Source organism: Scylla paramamosain, chromosome 31 (assembly GCF_035594125.1).
Source record: "Scylla paramamosain isolate STU-SP2022 chromosome 31, ASM3559412v1, whole genome shotgun sequence".
In the NCBI taxonomy this organism is placed as follows: domain Eukaryota; kingdom Metazoa; phylum Arthropoda; class Malacostraca; order Decapoda; family Portunidae; genus Scylla; species Scylla paramamosain.
The window spans coordinates 4,163,085-4,173,446 of NC_087181.1; the positions used below are offsets into that span (position 1 = coordinate 4,163,085).

Genomic DNA, 10,362 nt, shown 5'->3' on the forward strand with positions numbered 1-10,362 from the left:
AAATTCACTGCAGAGATGCAGAACAAACTCCCGTGCTTCAAAAAAGGCAGGGATGAGTGGGAAGCCGAGTGTTTGGTGTGTAAACCAGGAACATTTGTCTCACTGGCACATAAAGGCATTAATGACTTACAGTCACATGTGAGCTCTGAGAAACATAAGAGAGCAGTGCAAGAAGAGGGTTCATCAATGAAGATGACACATTATTTTGTTAAACCAGGAAGTGAAGCTGAAGATGTTAGTGCTGCAGAAGCTGCTTATGCATTTCACACTGTCAAACATCACGGTAGTTTCTTATCCATGGATTGTTCATCTGTTTTGCTGAAAAAAAAAAAAAACTTTTCCTGATTGAGGTGACAAGAAAGTTTTCTAGTGCTTGAACAAAGACAGCAGCTATTATAAAAGCTGTGCTTGCACCTCATTCTGTTGATGTTGCCTTAAAAAGCCTAAAAGAAAATGAAGTAGTACACTGTGGAATTGCTACAGATGGTAGTAATCACGATGCATTAAAGCTGTTTCCTGTAATTATTCAGTACTTTGACTGGAAAAATGGTGGTTTACAGTCAGAACTGATTGAGTTAAGAACACCCCAAATGAGACTGCAGACAGTATTGCCAAATATGTGAAAGAAACCCTAGATAAACATGGGCTTACTAAAGAGTGTGTGGCATTTACAGGTGACAACTGCAATACAATGTTTGGAGGATTAGAACGTAACGAAGAAGGGAATAATGTGTTTGCAAATCTGAAGATGTTGGAAAAGTCATTGATTGGAGTAGGTTGCCCAGCACATATTCTGAATAACTGTGTTCATCATGGAGCAGAAAGAATGGATATTGATATTGAAAATATTATCAATAAGATTTATCAGCATTTTCATATCTACACAGTTCGCTCTGAAAAACTAAAGGAGTATTGTGAATTTGCTGAGGTTGAGTACAGGAAGCTTCTCTCTCATAGTAAGAGTCGTTGGCTGTCACTATTTCCTGGCATCACAAGGCTGATAGAGATGTTTCCTGCTCTTAAGTCCTTTCTTTCACAAGAGCAGCTACCAACAGTAATAAAAAAATTCTTTGAAAATGAAATGAGTGAGATTTACCTCTGGCACATGCACTCTTTAATGGCTGTATTTCACACACACGTTCAAACAATTGAAAAGGAAAGTAACTCTGTTGTAGAAGTGCTGACAAATTTGGAGTCTGTGTGTAAAGTACTTGCACAAAGAAAGAACCAGCATTTCATGTCTTTAAAAGTTAAAGGACTAATTACTCAGAAGCGCACAGAAGGAAAAGAAGAAGAGTGTAACAGGTTCTGTGTTGAAGTAGTTAACCTGTACAACAGATGCTCAGAGTACTTAGCTAAGTGGATGAAACCACTGGAAGAGTTCTCTTGTTTCAAGTGGATGGTCTTGAGTGAAATGCCAAACTGAACTGATGTGGAACCTTGTGTTGTATACTTGATAGACAAGGGAATAGAGCTTGATGATGTAAAGTGCTTTGACCAAGTTTGTAACTTGAGGCAGTTTGTAGAAAGGAACAAGAATGATGAAGACTTCAGTAAATTACCAGCACATAAAAAATGGACCAGATACTTTGAAGCATCAAAGAATATTGAATGCCACTCAGAACTGCTCAGAATTGCACAATTCTTTTTTGCTGTAACATCCCACAATGCTAATGTGGAGCGAGTCTTTTCGCTGATGCAAAGTCAGCGGACGAAGGAAAGGAACAAGCTGAGTGTTGATACAATGAAAGGTATTCTGACTGTACAGTACAACTACTGAGAGACCTCTTGCGTTGACTTCCTCAACTTTTTAAAGTCCAACAAGGAACTACTTAAAAATATAAGACCTACAGAAAAATATGTATCGGCACATCAAGCAACACACGCAGTGGTTGAAGAAGAGTTAGAAGACACCAACTAAGCTAAGTGGAAAAACGGAATTCAAGATTATCAGCCATATGCAAAGGTAAATAAGTTGAGTTTCTTTTAATTAATTTACATGTTTTCCAGTATCATATCAGGACCATAATCAGGTGTTAGTGAAGGTGTCCGTAATTTTGATAGTTCATATATGGCAACCCTAGTGTACCCCAACATAGCCCATGAGTGGGTAAAACTATTTCTGGGCATCTGTCTGGCTGCAAATTCTTTTCCCTTACTGGTTCTTGAAATATGAATATGAACCAAGTTTTCATTATTCATTTATCTTATAGAAAATATTTTCATTATACTTTCAGAATTTAAGTAAGAATTTAAAAACTTAGATATGATTCCAGGTGATTGCAGTGGCTCCAAGTCTTGGGAAAACCATGTGTGGAGCACAAGCAGTCTATCCACACTGAAAATTTTGAGCTCAAGCATACCTGCAGCACAACACATCTGCTGAACAATGCAGCTCCAATTCCTGCAGATAAATGAACTTCAGGCACATACCACAGAGCATTTCTGTGACTACACAACTGTGTTATAACTGGTAATGTTTAATTTAGTTGTGGTAAATGTGGTTAAATGACATTCATGATGAAATAGTTTTTAAACAACAGATCCTAAATATTGATTAATAACATTCACAACCTTATTGAAGCCTATATACTGTATGTACTATATTACATTATATGATGAGCTTTCATTTCAGTATATACATATTTGCTAGCAGATACCATTCAGCAATCTCATAATTCCCACTATTATCTAACCCATTTTCTAAGAACATAAGAAAATAAGGGAATGTGCAAGAAGCCGTCAGGGCTACACATAGCAGTCCCTGTATGAAACATATCTACCTATTTCTACCTATCATCCCCATCCATAAATCTGTCTAATCTTCTTTTCAAGCTCTCTGCTGACTCTGCACAAACAACCTAATTACAGAGCCTACTCCCGTCATCTACCGTTCTGTTTGAGAACCACTTCCTTCCTCTCTTTTAATCTAACTTGATCAAGCTTGAATTAAAAACAGAGGTGGGAAGAAATCATGTGGTTATTTTTTCTCCAAAAAATACATAAATAAATAAAAATAAATAATAATATGAATATAAATATGAATATCAATATAAATATGAATAAATAGAATATAATAAACCAACTTCTGCCTCCACTACTAACAAATCCTATCTTCTTTCACCATTTGTCCATACACAATCATACATTTCTTTATATACTAATACTTCACAATATGTATAACTTAATTTTGTGCAATTCTTGCTTTCCAGTTACCAAAATGCTTCTTTTTACAGACTGAATTGTGGTAAAGTGGCTTACAGCAGGAAAGGAAACACAACTGGCACATCTGAGTCAAGCGTGTTAACTGATGTGATGAGCAATGTGAACAAGTATTTTAAGATGTTTTTGGCAAGGAAAAGATGTGGTGGGAATAATGACTGTATATAAGGTTTATAATTACTGTTAATCACTTACTTGAAGAGGACAGTTGTTGTGGGTATGGGAAAAGTGTAAGATGACAGAGGTGAGATAGAAAGAGAAAAGTTGTTAACCTATTCTGTTACTAACAGAGGTAATAGCATTACTCAAGAAAATAAATGCATATACTAGTATGCTAATAATGACACAAAGTTATGCTAATATATTCCATATTTCCATATTTACAGGGACACCATCCACACCACCCATGACAGTCCAGCAATCTGGAAGGAAGACCAGCACAATACCACAGCAATTGATGCAAAGAGCAGCAGATTTCCTGCCTCCCAGGATGTTGTAATTTTTCACTGGACATCAATGATATGGTTTGATTAGTGTGACAGTGGAGGACGAGGAGGAAGAGGAGGAGGCAGCTTGCTGTAGCAGTATATTATCACAGTCCTAAAGGGATTACAGTAAGCACTGCATTTCTCGTTGAGAAACATTTTGTTAGCAGGAGCAACAAACTCTGGCAGTCCTGTAAAGGAAGTTACTTTAAGGCAATATATCTCAGGTAATGAGTATCATCAAAGATTTGTTTAATTTTTACCAGGTTTCTGATTCCATTATTGGTGGCAAGGATACTAGTGAACATGACAAAAGTTTGAAACTTGGAAACCATGCATTTTTGTTTGTGATTAAAGAACTGAGAAATGGAAATTTTTTAGGTTATTCCTTTTATCTGGGAAAGACTGATATTATGCAGAGTGTGAGAATGATGACATGTTCATTAGGCTTAAGACATTGATACTTAAGTAACTGCACTTTTTTTTTCTTTCTCTGACCAAGAGGGAATACAATGTTCTTCTCTTGGAATCTTGACATGTTTGCCGTCAATGGTAAATGGATCCATTTCTCGGATGATTCACCGAAGCTTTTGAAGAGACTCGGTAACACTATTGTGAAGGAGAAAAGTAAAGTACATACAGGGTAATGTAATTAAATGATGAACGTTTAATTTTCAATGATCATCAGCTTAAAAATATGAGACTTGCTCCTAACTGGTAAATTCAACATGTGTAGGATTTTCAAGTAATGAACAGAATAGACACACATTCCATGGTAGGCTTACTGCCACAAGAAGCTGTCCTTATTGCAGTATAGGCATGTATATCAGGTGCATAGATCCTTTTCATTATTGAAATAGTTTAGTTACTCTTCATTTTGATGATGTTTATTGCTAAATCTTGTAAAATTTGCAAGGAATGCAAGAACACCATGGAAACTGTGCCATTCACACACTGTAACAAGACAGCACTTCAGGTGCTGTGGCACAACTGGTCTTTGTTCAGTTCCCTTACCTTAGTTATTAATTAGATGAACCATACTTCCTTGACAAGACCACACTTCCTTGACAAGATTAAGACTTGGATTACCCACTGACTTCAGTTCCTAACTCTAAATTTGAAGATACAGTGATGGCATCAGACTACTTCTACCTCATAATCTTTTCCATGTAACTGATTGTGCCTGAAGAAGATTTTTGAGCCTCATGAATGTCAAATGACAAGGATATTTTGTCAGATACCAGCCATCAGTTAGACAGCAGCAGTGAGGCAGATTAGATTTATGATTTTACGTGGCCTTTTCACTTCCCAATGAGGAAAAAAAGTGTATTTTCTTTACCAGTCATAAGTTTGTGTTGCCTTTGCATGTGTTTCAACAACTAACCAAAAGCTTTAGTTTAATGAAACTTCGAGTATTTTATATCCTTAAATAGGAAATGGGAAGAAATAAACATGAAAAGTTGAATAGTAAATTTGCATACAGTACACAGATATGCCCACAAAATTTCTTTCTAGTTGTTTTTGTTTTTTTCACTGTATTCTTGCAAAAATTCTGCTCTTGTCCTACTGTCTCACTGCATGTCCCATGTCCAAGCTCAGGATGCTGTATTTTATCCTGCATATAATGTTTCATCAGGTTTGTGCTCTTTTTTACAGCATATGCAAAAATTATTTAAATTCTGCATGTTTACTTTGTGGTGACATAAATGCTTCTCTTCTCTGAAATTTTCTTTGGCTAGTTACATGTTATTAACAATATATCTTTAGCTGCCATATGCCCACTGTATATCCTTACTTTAGTGTTGTTGTTGTTGTTGTTGTTGTTGTTGTTGTTGTTGTTGTTGTATGCAGTTCTGAGTTGCCATGTCATTTGTTCTGATATGGAAGTCTTTGTGTTCTCTGTTAGGTGGTGTAGCCTTGCTATGTTGACTCTGTTACCTCCTGATGTACATTCAAAAAGTCGATATGGGTAGATATTAAGGAAGGATCACAGTCAGCAGTACTGGGAGTAGTGTACAGGCCACCAAACAGTACAAGGGAAATTAACACCTCAGTGTGGCAGGAAATAAATAGAGCAGGAAGGTACAGTCTGGTATGTGTGATAGGAGATTTTAATTTTAGGAATATCAACTGGAGCCTGATGGTGGGTAACAAGGAATCAGAGGAATTTCTTAAGGTAACTCAATAATTTTTTTAAAACAGGTAGTCGTTGAACCCACAAGGGGGAACAATATTATACTAACAGGGAGAAAGCAGTCATGCAGATAGCGGTTGGAAGGCAGCTAGGTAACAGTGACCATTAGGAAATTAGGTACAAATTAAAATGGGAAGAAACTTTTAGAAGCAAAAACACTATTAAAATACCTGACTTTAGGAGAGGAGTTGACTGGCAACAGATGCAGAGTGAGGTCAGGTCTGGGACAGAGTTGAGAGAGATAAGGCAGGATGAGAGAGGTGAGGTGAGGTATGAGGGTGCAGGACAAGAGGAGGGAAGATGTGTCCAGAAGGGGCTGAGGAGAGAGAGAGAGAGAGGGTGAGATAGATGTGAGTATGTTGGAGGGTCAGGTCATACTGAAATGGGAGAAGTGAGGTTGAGGTGAGTAGATGAGGGAGTAGAGAGGATGGAAGGGGCCAAAATGAGGGAATTAGGTGAAGTAAATGTAAATGAGTTGTATAAATATTTTGTAGACAAACTGCATATAGGACAGTTAGCAAACATCCCGTATAGAGCAATAAGATCACAAAAAAAATTACCCTAAATGGATGACTACTAGGTTCAAACATTATACAGGATGGAAGAGAAGTATATATAAGAGATTAAGGGAAGGTGAAGAGGTTTCAGGACCACACTGTAATGAATTAGTTATAAGTCAGGAGGTTACCAAGGGCAATTATGAATTAAAGGTAGCCAGCCAGGTGAAGACGGACCCCAGGGGATTTTATCAGTATACAGGACGAAGAATAAAGATACTATAGGTCCACTAGAGGCAGCACATGGGGTGCTGGTTAGTTCTGGGGAGAAGATATTAAAATTCTGAATGAGTATTTTTTGACTGTCTTCACCCAGGAAAACATGCAGGATATGCCAAATTGTGAACAGATGTTTAAAGCAAATGAGAATGAGAAGCTGATAGATATTTTCATAACTAAGGAGATAGTGGAACAGGAGATAGATAAGCTAAAAAGTTCAAGACACCAGGACCAGATGAAATATGTGCCAGAGTACTTAAGGAATGCAGAGGTTATTAGTGAGCCATTAGTCTCTGGCTTTAGGAAATCACTTGAGTCAGGTGAGGTACCAGTAATGTGGAGGCAGGCTAATGTAGTACCCATCTTTAAGAAAGGAGTTAAAACTTTACCATCTAATTATAGACCTGTCAGCTTAACTTCAGTTGTGGGTAAAATATTGGAGTCAATAATAGCGAGGAACATAAAGGAGTATTTAGACAAACATAACTTGATAAATCAGTCACAGCACAGCTTCATGAAGGAGAAGTCTTGCCCGACGAACTTGTTAAGTTTTTACAGTAAAGTGTACAAGGCAGTAGATAATGGTGATAGTTACGACAGCTTATATCTGAACTTTAGTAAAGCTTTTGACAAGGTACCCCACCAGAGGCTCCTAAGAAAGGTTAGGGCACACAGGATAGATAGGAAGGTGTTAGGCTGGATAAGGTCATGGCTAAGCGACAGGTGACAAAGAGTTGTAATAAATGGCTCTATATCCAAGTGAGGTCATGTAATTAGTGGGATGCCACAGGGATCAGTATTAGGGCCACTGTTGTTAATATATATCAATGATTTGGATAGTGGAATTAGTAGTGATCTTAGTAAATTTGCAGGCAAAGATTGGTAGATTAATTATGTCAGAATCAGATGCCATCTACTTGCAGGCAGATTTAGATAGGATGAATGAATGGATGGACAGATGGCAAATGCAGTTTATTAACAAATACAAAGTACTTAGCATAGGTAGAGGAAACCTACACAGTAGGTACACAACGAAACTCTGGTAGGTTCAGGGTACGAAAAATATTTAGGAGTTATAGTTAGCTCTGAATTCCATCTAGGAAAGCAATGCAGAGGCCAGAAACAGGGAAAATAGAATATTTGGATTAATTTTTAGAAGTGTTAAAAGTAGAAAGCCTGAAGTTATTAAATTAAAGTTATATTTGGTGCTGGTCAAACCTCATCTAGACTACACTGTGCAGTTCTGGTCCCCACATTACAGGAAAGATATAGGTCTATTAGAATCAGTACAGAGGAGAATGACTAAAAGGATACAGGGGACGAAGAGTATTCCTTACGATGCAAGATTAAAGTTGTTAAATTTACATTCTTTTAGAGAGACATGGGTTAAGAGGGGACCTGATAGAAGTCTTTAAGTGGTATAAGGGTTATAACAAGGGGGATGTAAGCAAAATTCTTAGGATCAGCAACCAGGATAGAACAAGAAATAATGGGTTCAAGCTTCAAAAATTTTGGTTTAAGAAAGAGATAGGAAGAAATTGGTTCCCAAATAGAGTGGTAAATGAGTGGAAAAGACTCAGTAATCATGTTGTTAGTGCTAAGACATAAGGGAGCTTTAAGAGAAGATTAGACAGGTTTATGGATGAGGATGATAGGTGGAAATAGGTACATTTCATACAGGGACTGCCACGTGTAAGCCTGATCACTTCTTGCAGCTTCCCTTATTTCTTATGTTCTTAATATTGCAATGTCTCTTGGTGTTGCTGTATATTATATATGTATGCTATAGGAGAGTGATGACTTTTGTGTGATCTCTTAATGCAACTAACCATGTGTTCTGTCTTGTAAGGCATTAGTGTTTGATAAACACCTTGATGTTGCCAAATGTCTGTGCAGGTGTGGAAAAAAAAAAATGCCTCTTATGAATGCTGCTGTCTTTCATAGTAACACCTTGGTTTTATTTTCTGCCCTGTGTTACACATCTAGTGTGTCTTGTACTGTTTTTCATGCTTTATACGCAGCACATACTTGCTAAAATTTCAGAATACCTGCTGTTATACTACTAATATAAATAAAACATTAATAGTATATCCTCAAGTTATTTGTTATTCACCTATTACAACTACTAAAAATAAAAATACATTTATTTTTGAGAGCATTCACATGTGGCCTACAGTACCTGGCAGCTGTCAATCAATATCTTGATCTGAAAGGTTCTGGATAAAAGAATTTAATACATTCTGTTCATCATTATAAATTATGCTTAAAGTTGGGGCTTGAATTTTCGATGTTTGGACGTAAATAACACGAAGTTAACTACTTAAGGAAGAAATACGTAATAAAAAAGAGAATAAGATGTGTTACAAAAATAAAAGCTGCAACACAAGGAACTATCAGCAGCTTCATCTCGTCACGCAGTATTCTGTACGTGAGGCGCACTGAGCCACGATCATTCCAATTTGAAAATCTTGTTCTTTGCACCAAACGGAATATATGCACTACATTTACTCGTACTCTAACACACACACAAACACACACACACACACACACACACACGTGCCCACAACCCAGCCGACAGGGAGGGCGCATCAGGAAGGCATGGGTGGTGGGGGTGCCTGGCCATAAATACGTGTTTTATCCTCCATGAACTGTGTGGAGCCCCGGCTCATCATCACTATTATCTGTGACTGCACCCTCACTGTGGCCATTCATTCAAACGCAGTCCATCAGGTAAGTGAGTGTAAATAAGCTTCCAGAGAGAGAGAGAGAGAGAGAGAGCTAACCGGGCAATCCTAGTTCCCTAATTTTCAGTCATGGTAGTAGTATCGCCATGAAAGCTTCACTGATCATCACAAGTCACATTCCACGTTTCCATCATGCATATCAACCCTCGGAAACTACGATATGGGATATGAAACTTTGTGGCCTGGTCATACAGTACTCAAGACCGCGAGAGGCTGCCGCCATGACAGCCTGACCCTCCCGCCGCATCCCATGATTCCACAGCACAGCACACTGCACACGTCACTGCCTCGTCCTCACCCTGGCCAGGAGTGCACTCACCTCTCTGCAGCACGGCTCGGCGATTTCCTGCTCCAGCCGCCTCACGGAAAGGCGTAGCTGCGAAAGATTGACGGACGCACACATCCACGCTACACCGCTCACCACTATCACATTGAACACTGTTGCTTCTTGCTTGATGATCTAGAGGGCGCGAGTTTTGAATGGAGGATCGTGCGGGATTTCAATTCATCCTTTTTTTTTTGGCTGACCCAAAATCCTGTCCAGATTGACCATGCCGACCTATATTCCTTCATAAACGCTCTTTTATTTAAAGTTTAAATTATATTTGAAAGACAAGAGCAGATGTAGACTTTTTTTTTTACCTCAATTAAATTCTGTCTTTATGATTTGCTTAGCCTTAGATGTTAATGTGTTAGGTATTCTATACACAGGATTGGTACTTTAATAAAATTTTGATAGATATGTTGGGGATAAAACTGTGCATATATGCTTGACGACCCATTGAAATGGATCAATGAAAAAAATAATAAATAAATAAATAAATAAATAAATATATATATATATATATATATATATATATATATATATATATATATATATATATATATATATATATATATATATATATATATATATATATATATATATATATATATATATA

General features: G+C 37.4%; 1 protein-coding gene and 1 long non-coding RNA gene across 7 annotated transcripts in view; one reads left to right on the plus strand and one right to left on the minus strand.

Annotated features, from left to right (window-relative positions):
* Positions 1–9,734, plus strand: part of LOC135116395 (uncharacterized) — an 11,297-nt gene extending 1,563 nt beyond the window's left edge. Inside the window, exons 2-3 of the long non-coding RNA XR_010276292.1 lie at positions 2,277–9,407; positions 9,474–9,734. This is a non-coding gene — a long non-coding RNA (uncharacterized LOC135116395). The remainder of the gene's footprint in view (positions 1–2,276; positions 9,408–9,473) is intronic.
* LOC135116394 (uncharacterized) overlaps positions 1–10,087 on the minus strand; it is a 243,875-nt gene extending 233,788 nt beyond the window's left edge. Inside the window, exon 1 of one of the 6 annotated variants that reach the window (XR_010276288.1) lies at positions 9,741–10,087. Coding sequence is in view for 4 of the 6 variants with exons in the window: in XM_064033828.1 (XP_063889898.1) it covers positions 9,741–9,824 (84 nt within the window). In the remaining 2 variants the exon portion in view is untranslated. The remainder of the gene's footprint in view (positions 1–9,740) is intronic. The other 5 variants (XR_010276287.1, XM_064033828.1, XM_064033831.1 and 2 more) reach the window with 5 other exon arrangements.
* Between the last annotated feature and the right edge of the window lie 275 nt (positions 10,088–10,362).